Source organism: Bombyx mori, chromosome 22 (assembly GCF_030269925.1).
Source record: "Bombyx mori chromosome 22, ASM3026992v2".
Classification (NCBI taxonomy): domain Eukaryota; kingdom Metazoa; phylum Arthropoda; class Insecta; order Lepidoptera; family Bombycidae; genus Bombyx; species Bombyx mori.
In genome coordinates this window covers 8,548,843-8,562,559 of record NC_085128.1, presented here as the reverse complement: position 1 = coordinate 8,562,559, position 13,717 = coordinate 8,548,843, and the positions used below count along the sequence as shown (strand labels likewise).

Below are 13,717 nucleotides of genomic sequence, written 5' to 3'. Positions count from 1 at the left end.
AACATTCGAGAATTAAAAAAAAAATGTTTTAGCTTGGAGCAGAATAGCTACTTCGGATCTTTAGTTCTTAGACGTTCACTTCCACTTATAGTACAAGTAATTAAGTGGTCAGTGATCAATGGTAAATCTACGGATTATTTGATGTACACAAAGAGATTCATAAAATGTCATACGAACCTTGTAACACTTCTAAAGTTGTTTTGTGCAATTATTTTAAACGTATATCTTCATTATCGCTCGAAATTAAGTGTGCATTCGTACGCGGCAATTTGGGCGTAATGATAAGTCTGTTGTTATTGCAGGTGAACAAAATGAACTGGTGGGGTCGGCTTGTTACAACGGACCCAGAAATATCTACAAGGAAAATTAATCCAGGTAATAATTACTTGCCTGTCAAGAATTCTAGCTAACATTCAATTTCTGTACATATAATTCAAAAATCTAGGTAAAGTAAGAGATTGTAACTTTATAAAGTGTATTTTCGGTGTTGAACAATCGTCTAAAATATTCGAGCTAGTTGATATTCGAGTTTGTAAAACAATCTAAATTTCAAGTGACGTTTTTAGTGGACGAATAAAAAAGGTTCTAAAGGAGCAATGCTTTAATATATTTTTATTAATGGGAGCCGGACCGACACTATCAAATTTAATATTCACTTCCTTCCAACAGTTCCATAATATGGAACTGTAATATAATATGGAATCCATATATTATTCGAATTTTATAATACTTAATAGGATAAATTGCATAAACAATAATTCTGCTATTTCGACATATTTATACATACATTCATTGCTGTGATAGCATTTTAAATTATAAGTTTTAAGTACATGAATAAATAGATAATATGAAACCAAATTAAAAATTATGATGTCAAAACATATCTTAATGTTTTAAATCGCCGTTATTCAATAATTTATTCAAGCTGTATGCAAATACTCGAGTATTAGAATCCTGCAATTTGCGCAATGGTCATTCAACTACTATAAACAAGAAACTAGATGCAATTGAATGTAATTTATAGTTTTGAAGACCACTAGTAAATTATATATGGATTTTGTAGTTTTTAATTCTTGAAATGTATTTACTGTTTGACTGTCTTTTAAATACTTAATTTTATAACATTTTTAAAAATTATTCATTACTGGTTTTACTGGTAATTATGCTTACTGGTTGTACTCCCCCCAACTCCCCCAAATTCCAAAAATCAACAAAATTCGATCACTAAAAAGTAAAAAAATAAAATGTTAATTAACAAACTTGTCAATGTTAAATCTAAATAAAAATAGATCAGAAACACGTTTACTGATTGTGTTTATATAAAAGACCGTCATATGAATACTTTTGTATTCGATGGATACATCGCGCCTGTGCGTTTTGAACGTTTGAAGGATTCGTTTATTTCACAATTTGTAAGTAAGGAGCGATTAACTAGTGGAGATTTACCTTATTTCACAGTTGTGAATGTCTTAATGTAAGGTTTTTTTTTTGCTCCGTAATGTTACCAGTACAAAAAAAGCTCATGTCTTTCGTCTTCATTCATTTCCAGAACCATCGAAGCTGTCGGATCTTGATGGTGAAACACGTGGTCTAGTTGAAAAGATGATGTACGATCAGAGACAGAAAGAAATGGGACTACCTACAAGTGATGAACAAAAGAAACAAGAAGTACTCAAGAAGTACGTATTATTAAGTTTGCCATATCAAAAATATCAATCATACGTACATACCTAATGAATAAAATCATATCACACACTATTAAATTATTTTATGTTACATAAAATTAATCTGTATTATTCTACAGTTATTCTTAGCGGTGTGACTAGTTGACAACTTTTTTATATGTCTGTCTGAGGTATTAGCGCGACTGCTACTAAGCGGCTACCAGTGTCCATAGACATCAGCGTTAATGGCACCACCCACCTGGCACCCTAGATCAATGTTGCACTACTTGAACAGATATTTTAGTGCAGCTAGTAATTTTATCAAGTGCTTAATTACTTGCATTTGCAATTTGATTTGATTTAAAAATTCAGAGAAATATAATATTATGTATTCTTTTCCACAGATTCATGGAACAGCATCCAGAGATGGACTTCTCCAAATGCAAATTCAACTAAAGTCTTAATAAATATAATTTAAAGTATACTTAACCACCCGTTACATTATATATCCATTGCTGTAGCTGTTTCAACATATTCTTTGCGAGTGGAAATAGTGATGTACTTTACGTAAAAAGCTATAATTACGAAAAATAACACTTGAAATACAAAACCAGCTATAAATGTATTACTGCTGTAATATTAAACATTTGTGTTTAAATAAATTTTACGTTTAAGCAACTCCTCTTTTTTTTCTTCTCATGTATAGTACTCGCCAAACTTTATGGCTGCTCCGAACCTAGCCGCATTGCGCTGCGCAGAACACAAAGTCAGGTATCAGCGGCACGTACGCGGGGCGTGAAGGCAGGGCACGCCCGCGCGCGCTGTCTTCCACCCGGAAGCGTCCTCGCCTCCCGCACGTTAGTGTGGGTGCTACGTTCGTACACCAATCACGTGCTCTCTGAGCTCTGACCTGTTATCGTCGCGTTCAGAATAGTTTCATATTGTTACTTTGTTATTTGGTTCTCGTTGCTATCGTTATTAATTACAAAAAAATATTCTTGGATATGAAATGTCCACCCGACTGTACCATGCGCAAGTTCGTATCGACGGCTACATTCAGAGCGGCCATAAAGATTAGCGAGTACCGTAAAATGGGGCGATTAGGGACAAATTCCAACTTTATGAGCAATTTTAAGGTAGTTGTTGATGTATATAATGCTATATCAGGATCAAAATGATTGAGTCTTGGGGGCATCTTTGTTGTCTAATTTAAAATTATGCAACTAGCATTCCAGTTTAAGCAAAGAATGCAAAAATAGGTGTAATCCCTATTTACCCGAAAATTGCGGTTAATTGGGACGAAATGAGAAATTTGCTAGGGTTGGCACTACTTTTATTTTTATATATAGTTTTAATTTATTTATTTATTTAGTTGCACCAACAAAGTGATCATCAATAAAAAAAATTGAAAAACTGACAAAAGTACATGGCAGACATCACCTCAATTATAGGTGCAATCGACAGTGCTGATATTTTTATCTGGGTTAAGAGATTAGGTGTGTCGGTTATTCCATGGATTAATCAGATGAATACCCCCACTCTGAACAAATATTAAATATTTTATTATGTATTACTTAGACACTTTTGTCCACCTTGAGATTTCATTGATCTTGTTACATGTCTCTGCAAAATGGACTTACTTATATTAAATTGCTTATCTATTTCAACTAAAGACTTATTCCCAATTTCTCGTCGAATAAACCAGATTTTTACCAACAAATTTAAAAAATATTATTATAACTACATAGACAACCCTACAAACCTGTACCTATTTATACTTAGGTCGTTTCCATTTCACGTATTCTCATCCCAATTGACCCCTTTTTCGTTGTTATTTGTACCTAAGACGTCCCCAATATCCCCAAAAACAACAGATTTTTACATGTATTTTTATTTAATCAAATACATTAAAACCAATAACAACTGAGACTTACCTTTAATATATATGCTGGTTCAAACACTAAATAACGTTTATAAATCATAGTCGTCTTCTATTATTATCAAATAAATAAAAGAGAGCAAAGTTTCTAGCACTAAAATAATTACCACCACAGGAAGTTAATTTGAAACGCGATTTTTTATAAGTTAGCAGCTATTATCATGCATATTCAGAGTTGTTTTGTGAACTTTCAACATTCTACTATTAAACTACAAAAAATGGAAGATTTTGCAACGAATATAAAACTTATATTGAGCGTCGAAAGATTTTCCCGGTTTTTTCCCGATTCGCCTTTCAATCCCTAATCGCCCCATTTTACCGGTACTATACATACGTGATCTTTAATTTTTCTGTATGGCAATGGGCTTGCGATGTCATTGTTACCAGTGTCGTGTTTATAAAAGCTGCAATTATTATACAAATACTTTGAATGAAAAATGGACTTCATTTATTTGAATTTGTAATCTATTGGGATGAAATTGCAAACAAAGAAACAAGGTTCAGCAGGATATTCCATATCACGACATCCGACGTAGAGCATAAAAAAAATCACTGAACGTAGAGTCGTCGACTATGGTTCTGGTCCAGCGGGCTATTCCGGGACACCAGCAACACCGTCTGGGCGGCCTGACGGGTTGACGTTTCGGAGCCTTCGATTCGCCTCGAAGGCTCCGTCGGCCGGACGTCCTTGGGGCGAGCTGCACTGTCTGGTTGCAGTGTTGACCGCGGTAACCCCCCTACCTCATCCGGGTTCTGACCTCGGAGGGGATCGGACGCTTGGGCGAAGAGTGCAGGGGAGTCGTTTAGAGGGTAGGGCCCTAAAATGATTTGCGCCCGCGGTCTGCTCTCAACACCTTGCAGATCGTCAAGTCCCACATGCCCCGCTCGCCCCCTAGGCACGGGTCCTCGTAGGAGGTTCGGCCCCGGCCCGAAAAAACAAAAAAAAAAGAGTCGTTGTGTTGACCCGTTGTCGCAGCTGAGGATTGGGCGTCGTCTGAAAGTGCAGGAGAATCGCTTGGTGGGTAGGCCTTTAACATCTTTTTTTTATAGCGTAGGTGGGTGGACGAGATCACGGCCTGCTTGGTATCAAGTGGTAACCGGAGCCCATAGACATTTACAACGTAAATGCCACCACCACCTCGAGACATGGGTTGTAAGGTCACAGTTTGAACAGTACAACGGCTGCCCCACCCTTCAAACCGAAACGCAATACGGCAGAATAGGCAGGGTGGTGGTACTCACCCGCGCGGACAAGAGGTCCTACCACCAGTAATTACGCAAATTATAATTTTGCGGGTTTGATTTTTATTATACGATGTTATTCCTTCACCGTGGAAGTCAATCGTGAACATTTGTTGAGTACGTATTTCATTAGATAAATTGGTAGCCGCCTGGGATTCGAAGACCGATGCACCTCTTGTGAATCCGCACGGGTAGGTACCACCACCCCGTCTAGTTCTGCCGTGAAGCAGTAATGCGTTTCGGTTTGTAGGGTGGGGCAGCCGTTGTAACCATATTGAGACTTTAGTTGTGTCTATGGGCTTCAGTAACCACTTAACACCAGGTGGGCTGCGAGCTCGTCCGCCCACAGAAGTAATAAAAAAAAAAGAATGCACCGAACGTCTTAATTAGGCCACGACGACTTCCTGCGGTGAAAGAGTGTACAAAACGAACATAGATCCACTGATACATTAGTCAATGCCACTAACTACTTGACTAATGAATGATAATAGCGGCCATACTGAGTATAAAGAATCGTCTACAAAAACCATAGACCTATATAGTAGGGACACGACATATTGTTCTATACGTACAATTGCTTATATAAATAGCACCCATTTTGAAGGCACACACATAAACATATATCTATCTCGTTCTTACTCAGCACTTTAACTCGCAGGAAAACAATATAACAGTATTTCAGTACGTACATAAAATGAAACATGAATATACGTAAAAGTCTCCGTCTCCGTCTAATGAGGCCGAAAATCCGCCATGTTTAGCGCGCCAAATGTCATTGTCACGCCAGTTCGGCCATCTGTTTTGGGTTGTACATTATTTATTGACTTTGATATCGATTTAATATGATTGCTTATATAAAGTTTCTAATTTTATCATGCTTAAAACATACAAAAATAATAATTAAAACATATTTTATAGGATCTCAATAAAGTCAATGCCCCAAAACTATTATCTATATATATTTAAATTCATTAAGGAGCCCTCATCCGAAACATAAATTATACACTTAATATATTTGAATCCGAAATATCGGACACCATTTTTCGGTCGGAATCTATTCATCATGACACTAATCATAAATACCTCTTTAAAATATGTCATCAAAACATATTTAGACATTCTGTTTAGATATTTCGGGAAAAAGGCTACCGACAAAATCTCTTCGCAACTATTTAAATAAAATAGTTTTATTCCGCAGTGAGTAGTAAAACACTATTGTAAATTCGTTAAATATTTATTAATTAAGTGATTTTAGAGAGGAAGTCACAAGGAATGACGTTTGTAATTTCATTAACGAATAAATGTTCTGTAAGTGTTTTTTTTTATCAGGCGGTCCCTTGATAAGCTTAAAATTTGCGTGCGGTGCGGTAGTGCGGTGCACCTTCCTTGAGGTGCACTACGGTAGTGTGTTACGGACTTTAGGTCAGCAAAACAATTAAAATAGATTGTAATAGTCTAAGAAAAACACGTACTCAAAATACGATAACATTCAGCATGCTAGAAATAGGCTGATGGCACTGTACTATGCCATATCTTTATGTTTTGCGGCAAACGACAACTTTATAAAATCAGTGTAGCAAATTTTAAAAATCGTCATATCGTTTACTTGGAAAATTTTAAGCACGAACTCGTCTTAGATTTCACATAATATCTAAATCACATCATCTTTGCACATAACAATATACTTACTTCCTATTAAAGTATAAATTCTACAAATACATTCATACTCAACAATATTTAAAATAAAATAAGCCAAGAACGTTTATCGATAAAACCTACTAACATTAAAATCTTCTGGGCAGCACTAAAACCGCCATGTTTTGTGGCCAGATGACGTCACAGTGGCACGAATTTTTTGTTGACGTTTCATTTCCATAGGCTTCCTACTTCAGTGACAAAAACAGAATTTATATAAAATACAGTAAAAATATTGAACATTATTCTTTACCTAAATAGGTACTTGTTTACTTTATTTGGTAAGCAACAATTTGAAGTAAAGGCACTAGGCGGTTTTCCCCTGTGTTCCCTTATAAGCCGTTGATTTTAATTTTGTACCTTAAGTAAAGTACTAAAAAATACGTTTTTTTTTAAACATTAAGAAAATGTTATTTTCAGATCCCACGGATCCACTCTCGGTGGTTTAGGCCCCTTAAGCATCGGTCACCGTACTCGTCGAATACGACGAGTGAACTAACCCCTATGTGTCTATAAACAGTCCATTGAGTTTCTCGCCCGATCTTATAAATGGGTTGCAATTCCGATCCGGTGGTATTCGGTGGATTTACTTGGAAATCTTTTTCGAAAAGATTACTTATTCTAACAGAATCCTTATCCACAGTTTTCGACTTTCCTTTTTCCTTTTCATAGCAGTCAAATTGACATTCACTTGCGCTGACGGCTGACGGCTGACAGATAGGTAGTATAGCATCAGCAACATTTGATAGTTTGATAGTAAAACAGTAAACATAATCTCGTATCTATGCTTCTAAAATACATTCATCAAGAATTTGAGAACCTTTCTATCTATTTAGTTAGTTAAATACGCTTAACGCTAGCCAATTTATAAAATTAAGGCTATTTTCATTTTGATATTTGTAAAATAATATAAATTAAACAATGCCCAGAACAGTGTATTCACCCGAGCACTGCCTTCAATATTTGGAACAATATGCCTCCAAAGAAATATTTGCTATAGGGCTAATCCTCGGTCAGGTATGTAATAAATTTAGTTTAAATTAGTTGCGAATAGGTTTACTTGAAGTCGTTTTTAATCAACATATTTTTTTAAAAGGAATTAGTATATAAATCTTTTTCAACAGGCTGTGTTCTATTGCAAATTGAAAAATTGAAAATCTCATATTTTTGCAGATGACCGATGCTAGAGAGAATGTAATCCATCTGGCTCGCACACCAGAAGAAAAAGGATCAGAGATTGGTATAGAATCAAATTATGGCCTAGATAAATCAGAGATAGCAAAGAATTTAAGTAGTGTATCTGAAGCATGGATTGCTGACCATGCGCGACATGTAACTAGAATGCTCCCTGGTGGAATGTTTGTTCAAGGTATTGTCGAAATCTGTAATTATTATCACAACCACCAATTTCAAATGTCTCCATCATATTTATCATACATATAAATTTAATATTTATTTTGTGGAAGGCAACAGTTTTGTTAAACTCTTTTACGGAGTGTTTATCTCCAATCTTGACATCTGAAGTTGCTTCTGCTGTTTCAAAACAACAAATACACAGCCAAAACTATCATACAAATAGAAATTAAATACTACTGAATTGAAGAAATCCAGCTGTATTCCAGCTATGAAATATATTTCAGTCTTATTTGTACTACCTATATCTACACATAATTTAATAAAAAAACTTCAATCTGTTACAGGCATATTTGTAACTAGCGATGAAGATGTCTTTGAAGATCCTAATTGCTTTAGTAAATTACGATCAACCCTTAACCACATATATAAAGGCTTAAGTATCAATGAGTATATGTTTGGAAACTGTCCTTACTCTAATGAAAGGCTGATCCTTCACATGTCTACAAGTACTAAAGTACTTACATGCAAAAGCTTAGAAGTCGGAGGTTTGAATAAAAACACAACTTTAAAACCTGTTGAATGGAAATTTTCACCTAAAGCATTGAGTTGGCAAAGGCTGGACTGCTATTATGAGTTTGATGAAATTTATCCTGTTATTGTTAAGAACAGTGGTGTCTCAGTAAAGAATCAATTTCAGGTAAAATTACCATTATGATTTTAAAATTTCATAAGCCATAGTTTTTCAATGTTGGTTAGTGAATGATATCCTTCTCTTTACTTTTTTTTATTTGGGATACAAACAGGTGTATTGCTTGTACTATAGAAATGTACTAACCTAAATTATTATAACTTCCATGATATGTTATAAATTTTTAGCAAATTCTGGAGTCTGCACACAAAATAATTGAATCAAGTGTGATGTTTATTGATGGTGAGCTGAAAGATGGTTCAGAATCATTGGATCAACTCATAAAGAAGAAGAAAACTAAAACAAATACTAAATTGACACAGAATGAAGCACCAAAATCTATGCATGTTTCACTATTTGTACCTTATGTAAGTTTATAATTGTTATATTTTTCTACTGTTATTTTAGGCCGTCAAGCAAATGGCCTTCTGATGGTGAGTGGTTACAGTCATGCAGAAATGACAGATGCACAGCCAAGCTGCTGTTCATAGTAAAAATATGTATATGAGGAAATAATAATAATAATAAATAAATATACAGATAAATAGAAATAAAAATATCACAGCCATGAAAGTAAATGGATATGGACATAATATAAACAATAAAATACTTGTACACTTTTTTTTTTGTATAATAGAAAAGTCCATGTTGGTGTCCAGTAGTTCATTATTCCAACTTAAATTGTATCTGAATATTTTGTCATTCTACTGAGAATTTGCCCACGAAAAGGGCTTCAAACAGTCAAATGGTTGGGACATACTTCAAAGGGATCTTTTCATTCAACTTGTTCAACCTTTTGAGGTGAACAACTCTAAAACGAACAATGAGAAACAATTATTTTATATATTAAGATTATGTTAGGTAATATTCATTTTGATATACTTTACGACTCGACTATGAATTAATCAGTCTATGAAAAAATAAAAAAGCAATTTTAAAGCTTACCCAATGTCCTTGATGAAAGGACTATAAATTGGTGAGAAAGATCAAAATGTTGTATATTATGATTTATGCTTATCTATATTTAAGTCATTTTAGTATAAAATGGTGTGAATAGAATAATCAAATATGTTTTTCAGGAAAACACGCTTCCTGAAACAGTCGAGTATTTAGAATGCGAAGGCAGCATACATTTTAGCGGTGTAGTATCGTCAAGCGTTTTTATATACCCAAAGGCGACAGTAAAAGAGGCGATCGCCGCAGTCAAGCAAGATATTGTTCGTTCACTTGCTTCAAGATTCACAATGCATTGTGATGCATTAATTGATGACAACCTTCTCCCGGAAGGTAAAACACAAATATTTTTTTTAAGGAATGTGACAATTGAGTCATCTATTATCAAAGGTGGCAATCTGTGCATTTGAACAAAAAAATGTTATTGATATGTCAATACAGATTGATTTGTAGATATAATCGTCTCCTTCAAAGAATACGGTTCAAAACCTGCATTAAATAAAGGTTAATACTTAACCTGTTATTTATCTAAGATGTCGTTCAGAAGAGTTTTGTGACTGCCAATGGAATACAAAGTCAATAATTCGTTTTTCTGATTTACCAATAATTGTCCAAAAGTCACATTGCCGGCTTTGATAATAGTCGACTCAATTGTGAGTGATTGTTTGTAGTAACTCGGCTGTGGGCTTAGCGTTAATTTCTTTTTTATATTTTTTATTGTGTTGATGGATGAACAAGGTAGTAACAAAGACCATAGACATCACAGCGTGAATGCTATAATTTAACTTTAACCAAAGACATGATATAAATTAATAATTAAAATGGTAATGTATGTAGTCAATGCGTATCTTGAGTAAGGGTTGCCTGCCACCTTTTTTTTTGCAGATAAAGTACATTGGACATTATAGGTAGGAAAAAAATACATCGCATTAAAATAAAGTACAATTAATCTTTTCTTTTGTTTATATACATATCTTTTAGTACAACTGAATAAAATAAACATTAAATTGTGACAATTAATGACAGTGACATTGTTGACATTTCAGGCTAATTTCAGAAATATTTATAAAAAAAATGAGTGCGTGACTGATGGGCATTAGAGAGTGGCGACATCGATGTATTTCGCTTCAGAAAAAAATACTTATGACTAAACTTTTCAAAACCGCAAAGACACCATATCATGCCAAATAAAGTATTTTCGTGTACTTTATTGTTCTCATAAAGTATAGAGTACAATTTCCTGAAATAACTTACAATAATTTATCAAAAGTACGGGTGGCAACCATAATTTTGAGCCCTCGGGGAACGATTGTGAGAATCTAATTGCGCATTGTACCCTTGCGAGCCAAAAAAAAAACTCACTCCAAATTAACATTACCATACATATACTTAGTCAGGTCATAAATTCTGTCACATGTTTAATGTAAAATAATTGAAACAAGTTTATTCATTATGTAACCATTCATATACCAAAATGAACTTAACAAAACATAGATTCTTATGACACTAAAGTTTATTCAAAATGGCTTCCGTGATTTTGAATACAGGCCTTCAATCTGCGCGGCCAGTCGTCTATCGCAGCACGAACGAGGTCCATGTTAATATCGGCGGCTGCCTTAATCAAGGATGTCTTGAGTGACTCCAAATTGGGATGAGGCTTTGAGCACGCCTATTCCTCCAAGTGTTGCCATATCTTGTAATCTAACGGATTCAAATCTGGACTGGAGGAGGGCCAGTCTTCGTGCCGGATGAAGTCGATTTCACGCGCCGCCAGCCAGTCTTGTGTGCTCTTCGCTCTATGAGCTGGCGCCGAATCTTGTTGGAATACCCAGTGCCTGTTATTGAACATGGTATGAGAAACAGGTTCCACAAGGTTCGTCAGGACTGTATTTTGATACACAATTGCATTCGTTTTTACACCTTTCTCACAAAAATGTACCTCTGTTAAGCCCCAATAAGAAACTCCCAACCATACCATGAGCGAGGATGGAAAATGACCTCGTTGGACACGCGGAATACGATTGCTCGTTTCTTCACTACTGTGTGCGTACACCTTATCATTTTGTTTGTTGTAGCTTTCTTCTACGGTAAAAATTTTTTCATCCGAAAAAATAATTTCCCGATATTTTTTTCCCGCGTACCGCTTCAACAATGCGCGGCATCTCTTCAGTCTTAGGTCCATTAGACGAGCATTCAAACGATGTCCTGTTTTTCTTCGATATGCCCGAAGCCCTAAGTCTTCATTTAACACCATTTCCACCATGGTTCTGCTTAGCCCCAGCTGAAGGGCCAACAGTTTCTGCTTACGTTTGGGATTTCTTTGAATTCGCGCCTTCACAGCTTTTATCACTGCTGGAGTCCTAACAGACCGAGGGCGACCACTTCTTGACCTGTCATCTACACTAGAGTCTTCATTGTATCGTTTGATGGTACGATAAACGAATCTTTTGGTTATATTCAAATTTTTCAGTATGTTAAAAATTTGAATTGGCGGGTAACCGCAACGATGTAACGCAATAATTGCAAGACGGTCTTCTTTAAGCGTCCACTCCATATTTAAAAATGAGTGAAAATTCTAAAAGTATACATTTTTATTTTCATGAACAATTCGAAATTCGAATTCAATAAACTTTTTGTGGCCAGCATTCTAAAAGAAAAGTTTTTACTGTGTGACAATACTTATGACCTGACTAGTTATAAGCAGACGAGCCAGCGGCTCAGTTGATTTTAAATCGTTACCCAACTTATAAAATAATAGCAACGAAAATATTGTTTTTTATCTTGAATATTGTAAATAAAAAACAGGACCATTGATTTATATTAATATATTATCTAAAAGTTAATTTAACGATTATGATATATTTTTTCCAGAAAAGATTTGTTTCAATGAGCCGCCACGCCGGGTGTTAGTTCCAGTGGGATCCCTTTATCTCTGTGATTACTTATTCCCTGGAGAAGCACCGGCCGAAGCTTTACTTTCTGTTCGGGAACTATTGGATCTAAAAATAACAGAAACTGATGTTATATGCGATGTTGAAACACCTGCAGGTGCACAAATCTTCGTATTTCTTGAGATAATTTTATTGAATCATATCACATATTCCTTGTATAAACAATTTTCAAGGACATAATATTATAAAATAACTAGCCGTACTCATCCGTTTCGCTGGGCATTTAAAATTAACATTATTATTTATTGTAATTATTATTAGGGAGTCCAACACTCATATAAATATTAGCCTATCCATTAAGTACATGTATCTTCTACATGGATACCAAGTTTCAAGTCAATCGGATGCATGGTTCAGTAGTTATAACGGAACATCCGTAAAAACCACTGTAGATTTATATATATTAGTATAGATTATGCTAATATATTAGCTTACGTTGTCAGAAAAGTAAGCAACTTAGGCTTGATCTTTCTAGGCATATGCGACTTTCAGAAAGTACTGAAAATAATTGTGTGGTTCTCATTTATATGTTGTAGTAAATTTAAGTGTCATTCATTAAAAAATCTGATTATGAAACGTTGTAAACGGATGATTGAATCAAATAGTACAATACTATTTAAAAAAAATACTCTTCCTTAATTTGTGCAACATTTATATTTCAGATACTTCCGAGTTTGACGCCCTAGATCGAGATGCAAGTAGTGAGGAATTGTTGGCAACGCCACAGGAAGCGAGCCAGTTCATGTATATTACGGGACTTTGTTTTGCCATGCTCGTACTCCTTGTTTCTATTATAATTCATTATTACGATGGTATAATTCAAGTGTTGAGTAAAATCTTTCCTAAATCCTGAAAGTAAAGATGTTGTTATTGTTAAAGCATTAAAAGACTTGTTTTTTTTTTCATGTGTAAGGTGTGTTGTTCTTTTCATAATGAGTAAAAATAATTATTTATATACGAATATGGTTACGAAATATATTATTCATATTTATATGGTGTACAAATAATGTTTTGAAATGTATTTTATAAATAAATGACTTCTAAACTAGTTTTCTTTTTTTAATAACGATGCATTAATTATTTTCAAAAGTGCGAAGAGGAGCTTTTTTTGGTGTTTAGCATTTAGTATGAACTTGTTCGTACTGAAATTTAGTCAATTTTGACATGGTCAGAATTTTTTAATAAAAACCTTTTCATAACTAACTTGAACAAGGTCTTGGCTCACATG

General features: G+C 34.7%; 2 protein-coding genes and 1 long non-coding RNA gene across 5 annotated transcripts in view; 2 read left to right on the top strand and 1 right to left on the bottom strand.

The window, feature by feature from the left end:
- The window catches only part of LOC692957 (nuclear migration protein nudC), a 28,313-nt gene extending 25,971 nt beyond the window's left edge, over positions 1-2,342 (top strand). For both annotated transcript variants that reach the window (XM_012695259.4, NM_001046797.1), the window contains 3 exon segments: positions 303-375; positions 1,550-1,679; positions 2,069-2,342. In XM_012695259.4, coding sequence (XP_012550713.1) covers positions 303-375; positions 1,550-1,679; positions 2,069-2,120 — 255 coding nt within the window. In that variant the 3' untranslated portion in view covers positions 2,121-2,342.
- A 4,904-nt stretch (positions 2,343-7,246) lies between these two features.
- Positions 7,247-13,537, top strand: LOC101746677 (protein odr-4 homolog). 2 transcript variants are annotated; one of them, XM_004931845.5, is made up of 7 exons: positions 7,247-7,557; positions 7,714-7,909; positions 8,241-8,593; positions 8,773-8,952; positions 9,664-9,871; positions 12,410-12,586; positions 13,152-13,537. In XM_004931845.5, the coding sequence occupies exons 1-7, from the start codon at positions 7,462-7,464 to the stop codon at positions 13,340-13,342; spliced, it is 1,401 nt and encodes a 466-aa protein (XP_004931902.2). In that variant the 5' UTR covers positions 7,247-7,461; the 3' UTR covers positions 13,343-13,537. The 2 variants fall into 2 exon arrangements, with proteins under 2 accessions (XP_004931902.2, XP_062530938.1); XM_062674954.1 differs by having other exon boundaries at positions 12,410-12,688; positions 12,902-13,537.
- On the bottom strand, positions 9,195-9,651 carry LOC134200979 (uncharacterized). The gene is made up of 2 exons (XR_009976118.1): positions 9,530-9,651; positions 9,195-9,395 (listed from the first exon to the last, which is right to left on the bottom strand). It is a non-coding gene; the product is annotated as an uncharacterized LOC134200979 (long non-coding RNA).
- Positions 13,538-13,717: the final 180 nt, after the last annotated feature.